At 37.1% G+C, this 14,786-nt stretch overlaps 1 protein-coding gene across 8 annotated transcripts in view; it reads right to left on the bottom strand.

Moving 5' to 3' along the window:
- Positions 1 to 14,786, bottom strand: part of tmem198ab (transmembrane protein 198ab) — a 263,787-nt gene that overhangs the window by 183,036 nt on the left and 65,965 nt on the right. For 6 of the 8 annotated variants that reach the window (XM_087255782.1, XM_087255785.1, XM_087255786.1 and 3 more), the window contains 2 exon segments: positions 11,745 to 12,022; positions 2,549 to 3,130 (listed from right to left, as the gene is read on the bottom strand). In XM_087255782.1, coding sequence (XP_087111908.1) covers positions 2,549 to 3,130; positions 11,745 to 11,913 — 751 coding nt within the window. In that variant the 5' untranslated portion in view covers positions 11,914 to 12,022. 8 annotated transcript variants of the gene reach the window in all.

Below are 14,786 nucleotides of genomic sequence, written 5' to 3'. Positions count from 1 at the left end.
GCTCATTTTCGGTTTGTTTGGACCCACGAAATGGAGGAAAAACCAGTGGAGGTTTGACAGGACTCAGGAGCAACCGTGTCTGTTTGACGTTTCATACAGAAATAAATTAGTTTATTATCAACGTTGAGGAGAAATGGCTAATTCCCTTTAAACCCAGGTGAGCAAATATGTACATTTTCTACCCCATTAAAGGCTTCTGTCTCATTATGTAGTTAATAAAAAAAGATATACTATGTGTTTTTGGCTGTGAGACGTAGTTCGGACGAACTTGTCGGCGATTTTTCCTATAGTAAAGTCATGCAATGTGAAAGTGCCTGTCGTGTCGCCGATCCATCTTGCAGTGTAAACAAAGCAGCGAAGAAACGCTAGCCCAGATAGTCAAGCAGTGTGAAAACATCTGTGACACGACTACTGTGAAAATCATGCAGTCTGAACTCGGCATAAGAAACATTGTGGCCAATGCACTGACTGAGGTGTGCATAATAATGATCTAATGTGCAATGCAACAGTTGGTGTTTTGTTCTGATTGGAAAGTTAGTTTTTCACAGGGATATTACACTCACAACTATAACCAATCATGTTTGAGGCTCACAGCATGTCATGTCTAGGTATATCCAGTTTTTTTCATTCTATTGCACCTTTAAAATAAAGTAAAATTAAAATTCATTTATAAAGTGTGCTTCAAACATGTGAGTGGGCTTGACAAACTGAGAGGGGTCTGGATGCAGACCTGGTGCAGTGCAAACTGAGCTGCATCCAATGCTTTTTAATGGGCTCACCTAACCCCACCCCTAACCTTACCCCTCACAGTGACGTCACTCACTCCATTTGAGTGAATTGTGTCTGACATTGCATCGCTGAGTGATGCAATCTCAGCTTGCATCCCAAAGGCTGCATCCAGATACTATTGGACAAACCACCTTTAGAAACACTCTTCTTTTTCTATAAAAAGAAAAAAAACACTCCCCCTACTCTAGCACCTAATTCTCTGAGCACTAACAGTTCCTTTGTAAAACTTGCACTTTCTGTGAATACGGCAGTGTTGGGTCGAGAGACGATGCCATCATCCATCACCAATGGCTGATAGACATCACGATGCTGGGTCGGCATTGCAATCCTCTGCTCCACCTCTAATCGCAGCAGCAACCGCTCGCGAAAAATATACAATTAGGCCCCGTTTACACTAATGGCATTTCAGAGTGAAAACAATCCACGTCCACAACAGCGTTTCATCTAGCATTTCAGAAAAGCCATCCGTCCACACTATACCGCTGAAAAAGCACATCACTTGACTGTGACCACACACAGACACACACAAACAACAAACACTATGTCATGCACTCTCGCATATGCACACGTCTGTGCTCCAGGCAGTCAGCGGGTGCTTTGAGCACAAAACCCTAGAGAGCAGTGCACGTCGGACAGTTTATTAAATGATGTACCGCTGGATTGCATCTCCCTATAGTTGTTAAACGTGATATTTGATTAACCTTGTCTCTTTCTAACGACTCTTGGGCTTTTGAATCTATCAGGTAACGTGTCACAGCGTCAGTACACTGCTTTATTCATTCACTTTCACGGTTGTACGCTAATTTTTGCAAAAACCTCAGATGCTGTTGGTTGGTTCCTGTTACCTTTTTTACCAACCAAGTGTCAATCCCATTATAATGACACGGATCCCTCTGCCTATTCATGTCATGCGAGTCCAGTGGAAAAAGTGATTGACAGGTGGTAATTTTTGTGTAACTTGTCTTTATTTATTTATGATTTGGTTATGGTAAAACAAAGACCATGTGGTCAGGTAGTTGAAACGGTGGGTTGCAAAAAATTAGTTTGTTATAAATTAATTATTCATAAATAATTAATTCACCCCTGCCTACGATGACATCATCCATCGCGATGTTTTACACTGGACATCCTACAATGCCGAATTGGTCAACATAGCCCAACCATAGTGTATGGCCTTTTCTTGTTGAATGTCTCCTCAATTGTGAGTCCGTTTGGAAACAAGCGTCTGCCAAATGACTAAACGTAATGTTGTAAAAATTATTTTCAATTTCTTAAACCAATCATTTCAGTTTACAAGACTTCAATGTATAATTAGAAATAACAGGTATATATTTAGCTTTGCATTTGTGTATATTCATCCTTAACATGCTGGCACTGCTGTTCACTTGTATTTACGGTATCACCTAAAATGTTCAACATTTTACCGAAAAAAAAAAATCCTACATCTTTTATAACCTCAGAATTAATAAAAACATTTCACATTTGTGTGAACTACCCCTTAAAGAAGTTTGACATTAATACAAACCCTTTAGTAGACGCACACTTTCCTAAACCAGAAACAGACTCTCTCTGTGACCTGATGCTCAGCTCTGCGTGATTGTTTCAGTGCTCATTACTCACATGGGCCTGAGAGCACACCGACAGACAGGAACCATCTGCCGCTCTCCACACAAACACATTCACCCAATCCTCTCTACAGTACAGTAAATCTACAGGAACAGTGTGTGTCACATACTCCAAATGTCTGTCCCTGACTCACCCTTGGTGTGGGAGTAACCTTCCGCCGTCACCCTCCATTGCACCAACACTCCCAGCAGGGCGAGAGCAGGCCAGGCTCCCAGGACCACCCACGTCGTCCAGCACACCGGCTCCCGGGGGCCAGTCTTCACCCGCTCGTAAATATACCTCACCAAAGCGAAGAGCTCCACGAAATAATCAGTGGCTACAACGATGACCGCAGCTCCAAACACGGCTGTGGAGAGCGTGGTGAAGCATCTCTGCCACTGTAGGGTGAGGACGGCGAACAGCATGCCCAGGCCCAGCAGCACACCCAGGGGCACCCATACTGATCGCGGGGGGTTGGACGAGAGCTCCTCCATGCCGATCAGAGTCCCGATGCCCACCAGCAGGCCCAGGAGCAGCCCTACCATGAAGAGGCCAACGCTCCTCACCAGCATGGTAACCAGGCCGCAGAGGGTGCCGATGCCCAGGCCGATCCCCACACTAGCCTCCACGCTCAGCTGCGTGTCTAACACTCGCTCCTTGTAGCAGAGAAGGAAAATGATGACGGAGCCAAACATCAGTCCCGTCAGGAAGAGTACAGCTTTGAAACAGCGGTAACCTGCAATTGAGAGGAGGAACTCAAGGTTAGAGCTGAATTAAGAATTTTAACCCAGATTATTTAAAAAAATAATAATAAAAATGCACAGACATTTTTAGGTGGTCTCTCATTCTACCCCCTAATAACCATATGCACTATTAAATTATCCAAATTTAGTTTAAAAAGTGTAATTTAACTCATTCAACGCAATTAAAAATGATAACTAAGAAACGGCAATAAAAATTTTAAAAAATTATAAAATTTAGGCAAGGCAACTTAATTTAGCAATTTCCGTCATTACAAACATAGCTTTTTGATTTGGTGTTTCTAAAAAATATTTTTATAAAAAGATTTTAAAATATTACTTCTTACCTATAAAGCTTTAAATAATTTAGGTCTTGTTTATCTAACCAACCTTCTGTCTCGCTACAATCCAACCCGCTCTAAGATTTCAAAACTCAGGGCGTCTGGTAGTACCTAGAATAGCAAAGTCAAGTAAAGGAGGTCTAGCCTCCTCATTTATGGCTCCTAAACTCTGGAATAGCCTTCCTGATAATGTCCGAGGCTCAGACCCACTCTCGCAGTTCAAAAATAGATTAAAGACCTTTTTAGTAAAGCATACACTTAGTCAGGAGACTGAGCATCACTTAGTGGTATGATACATAATTGTGCTCCTCGCAGGTTATTGCATCTTGCTTATATACACTATGAACAGCAGCTACGCTAATAATTCTTTTTATTCTCTATTTCCACCTGGGGATACTCATCCCGAGGCCCTCAGACTATGCAGCGCCACTGATTCGATTCAAGACCAGCGACGAGATGATCCAAAGGTTTCCATATCCTGGCCCAGGGCATATCCTGAGCAGCTGCTGTGACAAGACGAGTCTTCGATGAGGTACAGCATTCTCCAGCCTCCGGCGCCTAGACTGCAGCTCTGCATAAGACGTTTGGTCATATGAGAAATGGTTGTGCCCGACTGAGCCTGGTTTCTCTTGAGGTTTTTTTAATTCTTAACTTTTGCCAATTGGTGAACTTTTTATCTCGCCGCTTTCACCACTGGCTTGTATGGTTTGGGAACTGTAGAGCTGCGTATCGATGGATTTGCTCTACAGTGTTTGGATTTTCAGTAGTGATTATTAAAAAAAACGGAACGGAGCTAAACTGAACTTAAACACTGTCAATTTATGAATTTATTCAATTAATGAATTCATTCAATTATGAAGCTGCTTTGACACAAATTACATTGTAAAAGCGCTATACAAATAAAGGTAAATTGAATTAAATTCATTTTCCCAAATCCATCATTTCAATGAACATTCGCAAACTTGTCCGTTTGCAACTCCACCTCTCGAGCTGTAGTTACAATCATAGCTTCTGTCTGTGTTCTATTCCCAGTTATCTCCTCTAAGCCCAATTCATTTAGAACATTCCAACATTTAAACTAAATAATTTAAATAGAGAAAACATTAAACCCATCTCGCTTGCATGTAATTTTCTTTTTAAAGTATTATTTACAACTGTTGCAATTAAGCAATCTTCATTTTGACAACTGCACTCCCTTATCAGTGCACTTTGAAATCATTTATGCCATTTTGAACGCAGCCATGGCTAATTGATGAAAGCTATAGGTGAACTATGGAAAGCCAAATCTACGTTGCGTCTCCAAAGCTTGTGAAAACAAAAACATACAGGCTACGTTAATGGTTTTAAGTTATAGTTGCCTAAACTATTTATTAAGAAATGTAAATGTACTGTATATGACATGGGGCTTTAGGCTAGAACATTTCTGCAGTGTTTCGAATGTAACAAAGTTGTAAAAGTATATATAATGTTGTTCAATGTTGATGTTGTATGGGAAACTCAACGGTTCAATGTTCTGTTCGCCTAAATAGTCTTTTTTTTGTCCTTTCTTTTACATTTTAGCCTGTCTTAATGCATTGAGGGTGTAAACTGTCTAAGATAATGCCAACTCAAACTCAAAATCCATAGTAAAACACTCAATAATCTGAACATATAATGCTCCATCATATAATGCTTGAAGTCAAAAAGTGTGGGAACTGTATGAAATGGAAAACCTATGCATTGCAACTTCAGATAACAACTTTCCTTTAATACAATTTTGCCATTAATACCTCAATAATGAGCCATAATAGCTATGCTTCCATCCAAAAATGCTAAATGACTTTATGGGCAAAACTGGAATATCGCATAAAAGACGTACGAATAAAGCAGCGTTTCCATCCAACGAGTCAAATCGAACAAAATAGTCACTGCCCGATTGACTGGTGCCAAAAGCTGCGTGATTTTTTTCTCTATTTAATAAATGACCTGTGCCTCAAAAGATGATGAATGCGTGGTGGCGTTTGAAGGCGTGAGATGCGGAGCACAGACACTCTTAACAGTTCTGGAGGTCATTAATAATATAATAACACTAATACTGAAATGATTAAAAGTTTTAGAATGACCAAAACAACATTTTAGATGTTTTACAATGTGTTCAGCCTGCTTGTTTGTCCATTCACACATTTTTATCTTCACATGACATTTTTTTAATGCGCATGCTAGAATATGTTCGGACAAAGTGTCCATCGTAGTTTATGCGCATCTTATCGAATAAAAAAAAGTTTATCCTACTCAGTTATGCGCATATGTTTTTTTTTTTTTTTTTTCAAAATTCATGCACATCTTGGCGTTTTTAATCAACCGTTTTTTATGAATATATCTAAAATGCACATATAAATAGGTGGATGGAAATGCAGCTATTATTATGATCAAGGTCACTCTTTTCCTTCTCCACTTTATGGTCCCATTTTTTTTCTTTTATTATTATTATTACTATATATATTTTTTTTTAATAATTATTTTTTTCTTTCCTCAGTTATATGTCTTAAGGTTGTTTTTTGTTCTCTACATGCATTTACAACCATTAAGGTAATCAGCTAAAAGAAATTGATGGACACACACACACACAAATTTACATTATTGTAATTTATGTAATGTTGTATTCATTGATAAAAAGAAGTATAAAAAACAGTTAATCTAACAATAGGCTTTCTTAAATTGTCACATTTCTTTGTATCAGATGTGCCAATAAAATTCACGACCACATTTAATGGTATGAGAAAATCTGGAGAACTGATAGACATTATGATACTTAATAATTATGATTCTTATTTAAAAATGTCATGTGACTCTTATTTGAATAAAATAAAGTGTTATGAGGGAAGGAGGGAGAACAGGAATGCATCCGATGGGTTAAAACTGGTGGAAATTTGTAAAGTGTCTGATTTCACAGCTCAAGAATAGCACAGTAGTGCGAGATCACGATTCTTCTCAGTTTATTAGCAGTTTAACACTTTTCATTATCGGTGAAGAAAAAAATGAACTCAAAACAATACGGAAATGTGACATTGAAGTTAAATTAGTTAGGATTCCCTTTCATTTACAATACTTTCACTCTAGACTATGGTAAAGCTTTCATTACAGGGTGACACAAAACATGAGGGAGTCAAAAAAAATTGGCCTTCCATTCTATTATTGAGTGATGATTCTACGTTGAACCTTACCAAGCTACTAAAAGCTGTTTGGCTGGCTGGCTTAACTTCTGGCAAAAAATTACTAGCCCAACATTGGCTGCATCCACATAATTTGGACATGTACAAGTGGTTGGTACAACTTCAAGACATTATAATGTTGGGAGTTATGCACAGCGTGAGTAAACTGGGTTCAAATTAGTACATTAAAGATCTGGATTGTAGCTGGGGGTATTTGAATTGATACGTTTCATTAAATAGTTTTTTTTTAGCCTGCATGTTTTGTTAACAATTAATAAAAAAAAATTAAAAAACGAAAAAAAAAAAAAAAAAAAACATGACACACTGAGCTAAATCGTCAAAAAGATCAACTTTAAGTGAGATGAACAAGCAAACAAATTTAAAAGTACAAGAAAATAAATGTAATATTTAACAGGGACTTATAAATGTGGGGATAGAAATTAAATATTAGCTGCTTACAATTTGATACTAATATATAATGCATTAAATATTAATAATAACAATAAAATACATAATTGCTGTGATGTTACTACTGACATATTAAATGTATGATCGCCTATGTACCATTTTTTATAATTCTTTAAAAATAAATGTTCATTTAATGCTATGTTTGCATTTCAATTCATTAATAATAAAGGAGGTTTTAAAGGCACAACATCAAAAACATTCATTAAATGAACTTTCAACATAAGTAGACTTTAGGAGAAAAAAATGAACAAAAGAGGAGTGTCCCCTTTAAATCTGTGCCCATCTCAAGGCTGCACTCCAGTTACACAAGCTATGACCTTATTTAGAACCATATCAATAATGAAATGTGGGTGGAAAAAAGTCGTCTCGGAATAAGTACATGGGTTTGACACAGAAACAGAATGAAAAATTTAAAGCCACCGTCGACATAACCCTGAGAAGTAACTGTAATAACGAGAGACTGTGAGCATTGAGATTTTGTGCCAAGTTTTAAAACCCATCTCCCAATAATGACATTGTATATAATTCAAATTTTCAGCCTGCAATAGGTACTCTCCTAATAAAAATACTATTATAGTTATTAGGGCAGCTAAATAATATTCACGATTATTTTGGTCATAATTGCAATCACGGTTATTCAAAATGATATACAGTTGAAGACAAAATAAATAGCCCTCCTGTGGATGTTTTTAAATAAATAATTCCTGAATGATGTTTAACAGAGCAAGGAATTTTTCACAGTATTTCCTATATTACAACCTGCGGTCTGTGTGGGTCCTAATGCCCCAGTATATTGACGGGGACTCTATACTGCTCAGTGAGCGCCGTCTTTCGGATGAGACGTTAAACCGAGGTCCTGACTCTCTGTGGTCGTTAAAAATACCAGGATGTCCTTCGAAAAAGAGTAGGGGTTTAACCCCGGCATCCTGGCCAAATCTGCCCACTGGCCTCTGTCCATCATGGCCTCCTAACCCTCCCCATATCATGATTGGCATATCATCACTCTGTCTCCTCTCCACCAATCAGCTGGTGTGTTGTGTGCGGTCTGGCGCAAAATGGCTGCCGTCGCGTCATCCAGGTGGATGCTGCACACTGGTGGTGGATGAGGAGATTCCCCCCCATTGTGTAAAGCGCTTTGAGTGCCCAGAAAAGCGCTATATAAATGTAACGAATTATTATTATTATTATTAATTATTTTTTTCTTTTGGAGAAAGTCTTTTTTTGTTTTAATTTAGGCTAGAATAAAAGCAGGTTTAAATGTTTTAGAATCTATTTTAAAATCAATATTATTAGCTACCCCCCCCCCCCTTTTTTTGATTGTCAGCAGAAGAATCTACTGCTATACAATGACTTGCCTAATCACCCTAATTAAGCCTCTGAATTGCACTTTAAGCTGAAAGTTTGTATTGTGAAAAATAAGTAGTAAAATATTATGTACTATCATCATTGCAACGATAAAATAAATCAGTTATTAAAAACAAGTTATTAAAAATAGTATGTTTAGAAATGTGTTGAAAAACAATCTTTCCGTTAAACAGAAACTGGGGGAAAATATCATGGCCGCTAATAATTCTGACTTTAACTGTATATACATGTATACACAGTTATTTTCCTCTCTGTAAATAAGGAAAGGGAAATAAATGCAATAAAATAAAAATATGAATGAAACTGTGCTTCAAGCATCTTCACAGCAAAAAAAAAAAAACTTTAACTAGAGCTACAAAAGTCTTTTAGTCAAGAGCAGTGAGTGATTTTGTCCTATTGTTGTTGGATTAATGATAAAAACAGTCAGCAGCAGGAATATTGCGCGCTGTCACTTTAAGAGCAGTACCGTTCTGATTAATGGTTTCACTTTCACATGTCAACTCTTTTGTTTATTACATAAATGAGAGTTAATATGAATAATCGCTAAACACCCCGTTTTGACACAGATTTGTATGTATTTGACCATAAAACGCTCACATTAAGATGACTTCAGATGTGTGTGCTCTGCTCGTATCTGACACAACAGCATGCAATCTCTTTTGCGCTTTAAAAAACATGAATGATTCGAATGTACATCAACGAAGGATGGGCATCCCATGCTGCAAGTTACATTACAGTACATGCTTTTAGTAAATTTCGCGTGAAACTGAGCTTTGCAGAGCAACAAGTGTGTACAACTGGAAAAGGGGTGGTATATGATGAAATTTTTTAAATTGAAATTTCTTAACTTTGCGAAATGTCATTTTGCTATATGCAAATTGAGTGAAACAGTTATGATAAAATGCAAACTGTGGTGCTGTGAAGAATGCACTGGAAATAGGTTTGTTGTATTCTGACCGATTCTGCATTACGTGGATTTTATTTTATTTTTTATTTTATTTTATTAAATAGAAACATGATATGAATATGAATTTAATATGAACAGAAACACAATGCTGGCTGGAGCGTATATGTATATTAATCGAGGTTGTCCACTTTATTTATTTTTCCATTTGCTCTATGCTCTGTATAAATAATAATAATAATAATAATAATAATTCCTTACATTTATATAGCGCTTTTCTGGGCACTCAAAGCGCTTTACACACAATGGGGGGAATCTCCTCATCCACCACCAGTGTGCAGCATCCACCTGGATGACGCGACGGCAGCCATTTTGCGCCAGACCGCACACCACACACCAGCTGATTGGTGGAGAGGAGACAGCGAAATGTTTTTTTTTATGTACTTATTACATTTTTAGGAAGCCCCACACATAACACACAAGAAAAAAACATGGGCACAATTTCTTTATTAGTTATATTACTAGAGCATGTGTTTGATTTATTAAACAATACTCTCATTTTAAGTAAATGATGTGTAGTTTCTTAATTTCTTCCTCTGATTACTAAACTAAGTGCATGATTTACTAAATCGTTCTCCTGTTTGAGATAAATCCTGTTCTTTGTAATAATCATTACCTTCTAACAAGTGCTGGTGCTTCAGACCATGTATTGTATTGGGCTTTTTTGCGAACAGGATGCTTTCTTTATGATCCTGTCTTGATATGCTGATTAGTTGTAACTAGTTATAGCTATTATCATTATTTTACAAAACAGAAATCATAATGTTATACTGTAACGTGAAGTATAGTATGCAGACAGGAAGTACAACTAAGTGTATTATTTTTTTGCACACATTTTACCTTGAAAGACAGCACAAATTTCTTCATTTCTTAAAATAAGGGAACTAATTAGTAAGATCAATACACGATTTAGTAAACTGAGGGAATGAATTAAGAAAGTGCAGACATTTTTACTTAAAATAAGGGGATTAAATGAATGAATAAATCATGGTCATCATTTATCATTGATTTCTTGCATGTCATGTGTGGGACACATTTTAAAAGATTTTCTAAAAAAATTAATCAAACAAACAAAAAGGTCATTATGCAAAAGCTTGAGGTGAATAAATAAACAGAAATATTGTCAAAAATAATTATTGATTAATAAGTAATCGCCTCATTAAAACCAATTTAAATAAATTATTAGTCATTTTTTTTGAGGTTTAATATTAAAAATGTAATAGTTTCGAGACATGCATATTTTATGCACTCACCAGCCACTTCATTAAGTACACCTGTCCAACAGCTTGTTAACGCAAATTTCAAATTAGCCATCACATGGCAGCAAGTCAATGCATTTAGGCATGTAGACATGTTCAAACTAAACATCAGAATGGGGGAAAAAAAAGGTGATTTAAGTGATTTAAGTGTGGCATGGATGTTTCAACCTGGTGCCAGACAGGCTGGTCTGAGTAATTCAGAAACTGCTGATATACCCGGATTTTCACGCACAACCATCTTTAGGGTTTACAGAGAATGGTCCGACAAAGAGAAAATATCCAATGAGTGGCAGTTGTATGGGTGCAAATGCCTTGTTGATGCCAGAGGTCAGAGGAGAATGGCCAGACTGGTCCGAGCTGATAAAATAGCAACAGTAACTCAAATAACCACTCGTTACAACCGAGATACAGTATGCAGAAGAGCATCTCTAAACGCACAACACGTCCAACTTTGAGGCAGATAGGCTACAGCAGCAAAAGACCACACCGGGTGCCACTCCCGTTAGCAAAAGAAACCGAGGCTAATATTCGCATAGGCTCACCAAAATTGGAAAATAGACCATTGGAAAAACATTGCCTGGTCTAATGAGTCTCAATTTTTGTTGCGACATTTGGATGGTAGGGACAGAGTTTGGCGTAAACAACATGAAAGAGATGGAGATTGGCATCATGGATGTGCAGCTATCAAATCTGCAGCAACTGTGTGATGATGTCACATCAATATGGAGCAAAATCTCTGAGGAATATTTCCAGTACCTTGTTGAATCTCTGCCATGAAGGATTAAGACAGTTCTGAAGGTAAAAGGGGGTTTAACGCAGTACTAGTAAGGTGTACCTTATACAGTGGCTGATGAGTGTATGGTAGTCGGTATTTGAAGTGGATTAATACTTTTCTTCATAGTTGTCCTACAACATTTACACTTGTCTTAGGACAATTTTGAAACAAATTTTTGCTCCTTTACTACTGTAGTTTATTAACATTTACGAATAGTCGCTCTAGTAAACATGAAGAGCCAACTCACCAAAGAAGCAATAAATGATTCCGAAGAGACAGCACATAGAGCAGACCACTGATGGGACAACCTCATAGCGTCGCCCCTGTACATCACTACAGGGCTCCAGCTGTCCTGACCCAGCTTCTCTTGAGGGAGGGGCCAGTTTAAAGGCCAGGGTCTGCAAGGTGGAGGTCATGCTGACCGCAGTGTGCTGGACCGACAGAACACGCTGAAGGGAAGGGATAACTGAGGGAAGGGGAAGGGGCTGGGAAGTCAGGGAACACCTCGCATCCACATCAATCTACCTATAAAAGAGGAGAAGTGAGAGAGAGAACAAATGCATTATACATAAAGCCATTAAACAACAACAACAACAAAGTATAAAATCAACACCAGTCCAAATAGATTTAAAATCTCAAGTCAAGTCCATTTGTAAAATGCTTTTTTTAACAGTACAAAAATACCCTAATTAAGTACTTTAATATCGTAATGCCTTACAGTCACATTCAACGAATTAGAGGTGAATGATATTTTACACTACACTTGATTTTTTTTACATAAAAATCAAGCAATTTATTTGATCTCATTTTTTAAATAACATTTCATCTTTAGGTATTTCATCATTCCATTTTAACTTTAATTTGTATTAAAATGTATTTAACCAGTTAAACTCTGCTGCTATTTTGGGATTTCCGCTTGGATTTTGCCTACCCAAATTTAAAAGCTTCCCAAATCCACATGCAGAGGTGTAAATGCAAAAGTTTTTTATCATTTTAAAGAAAACCCTTTGAATTTTCATAAATCACTATTGAAAGTGTTTAAAATAACTGTATATGTTGTCTGTGTTATGATAAACACCTAAAAAGAGGCGCTTTTTGTATTTTTTTTTTTATAAACTCAAATTTGAAAGTGTGAAAACTTTTAGGTACCGTGTGGTCTAGCGTGCTGTAATACATTTTGGTGGTTCCTGCACATGTCTGTAATCATAGGAAAAAAGAAAAATGTCTCTACCATAATCTATGCAAAAGTTATTGTATTCCAACTCATAAGAGGTGCTATACAAGCCACAGGGACCGATCATTGTTTTCATATTTCACTATTCTTGTGTTTGATCAAACGTAATTCACGGTGTCTGGACCACATCAGACATCTAAAAGGATTACTTATGCACATCACCTCAAAAATAGAGGAGAATGACCTTGAAGCACACAGCATAAGGTAAGAGATGACAGCTGTCTGTGCTATCTGGGGTTGCTTAGTGATCATGAATGTATTGTTTTCATTTCTGCGCCATGGAAACACCGCGATTCATTCGGCAACTGTCTGATATGTGAATATAATTCAGTAAAAAGAATGCTAGAACCACATAAGCACCGGCAAGAGCTTTCATTTGAGCTATAACTTGTACATGTGTCATAAGAAAAATATGAAAATGAACCATGGACATGGAGCAGCAGGTGTTTTAAAATGAAAATGGCCTCTTCAGTGTTTTAAAACTCAGTTTTCAGGGCTTATAAACTCTAGGGTAGTGTGAATGGAAGGCGTAACCGTTAACGTACTAGAATAAACAGGGTCTAAGTTTATGTGTTCATGTACTCCTCGTATAGTAAGCCAAGGACTAAATGTGCTTTAGTGTGCGTTTAATAAACAAATCTTTCATTTTTCATAACCTGATTCAGTAAACAGCCTCTCTACTTCATTACAAAATTTTTTTCTAAATAGTCCATGCAAATAGTAATAACTAATTATGTCTAATTCTGTCTAATTATGTCTTATATATATATATATATATATATATATATATATAGGGGGCAACTTAATTAGGTTCGATCCACTTAAATTAGTAAAATTGCACTTGCACCTTCAGCCTTGCACTCTCAGGCTTGCACGCTCAGGCTACCACGCTTCCAATGTTACGCTTCTTAAGTGACGTCATTTACAAACGACACCAGCACCCGTCACGTCACTTGAAATCAACATAAATAAACCGAAAGTAGTTTCCAGTTCGTTTGCGTTGACAGTGACGATGTTGTCAAATAATTTTAAGTACTTAAGTTGTGCACCATGACAGACCCCACCCACCCCCCAAAAAGCGGTTTGTATATTCATCATATGATTATAATGCTTTTATGTGAATTTACCAAGGCAAGCTACTATTAACATTAATACAAGCAAAGCTTATTGTTTATTTATATGAACTATCAGGTCTAATTAGACACAAAAAGTATTCTTCCACAGTTATGAATACAAATAATAATAATAAAAAAACAAGGCAAATTTGAATTTTAGCTATTTTAAACATTTCAAGGAGTTGTAGTATTACAACTAACAGATACACCTTATGGACTTACAGCAATGATTCTTGAACGACTTGGGTAACAATTCTTTATTCAGCAGGTCCCAGGATGATTGCAATTAAGAATGCAGATGCCGATGCAAGTGACGTGGCAGGAGAGTGCAAGGCTCAGTTGCCTGAAAGTCTTTAACCAAAAAAATCCCTCAGTTTAAGGTTCAGGGTACCCTTAGTAAAAGTTGTTTTTCAAGGAGAATAAAAAGAAAAAAGATCAACATAAGAATTTTTAAGGCTGCCATTAAGTATTTCCCTTTAGTCCTTAGTAACCATTTCATCTTAAAACATTTAAGGCACCTAATCAGCTCCTTTAAACAAATGACACTCAAAATGCAAGCATTCTCACCCCCAAAAAATGTTTTAGATAAAAGACCAACAGATCTGCAGATAAATAATTTAATGAAACCATTTAATAAAGAAACTAATATACATGTTATTATAAGTTAGCACGTCTGCGCAGGAGTGTATCCATATGAAATCCGTTTCAGTGCAGCTTTAAAAGTCTCAACATGATCCCAGCCCAGTTTTATAGGTCCTCCAAATATAATGTTGAGATCGACTGGATAAGGGAACGTCTCGACTCGCTTAAAAGAAAAAAAGCGGCACAGGTGATGTGTACGTTACTGCAGAGCTGTAGTAAGGCAAGCATTCGTGGTTCGTTACGATCGGTTTAAGTAACTATAGCAACAGCGGCGCCCGGCGCCGTATGTTGCCAGAAA

This window comes from Danio rerio, chromosome 6 (assembly GCF_052040795.2).
Source record: "Danio rerio strain M-AB ecotype USA chromosome 6, GRCz13ab, whole genome shotgun sequence".
Lineage (NCBI taxonomy): Eukaryota > Metazoa > Chordata > Actinopteri > Cypriniformes > Danionidae > Danio > Danio rerio.
The sequence above is the reverse complement of the archived record's forward strand: the minus strand, read 5'-3'. Positions and strand labels throughout refer to the sequence as shown.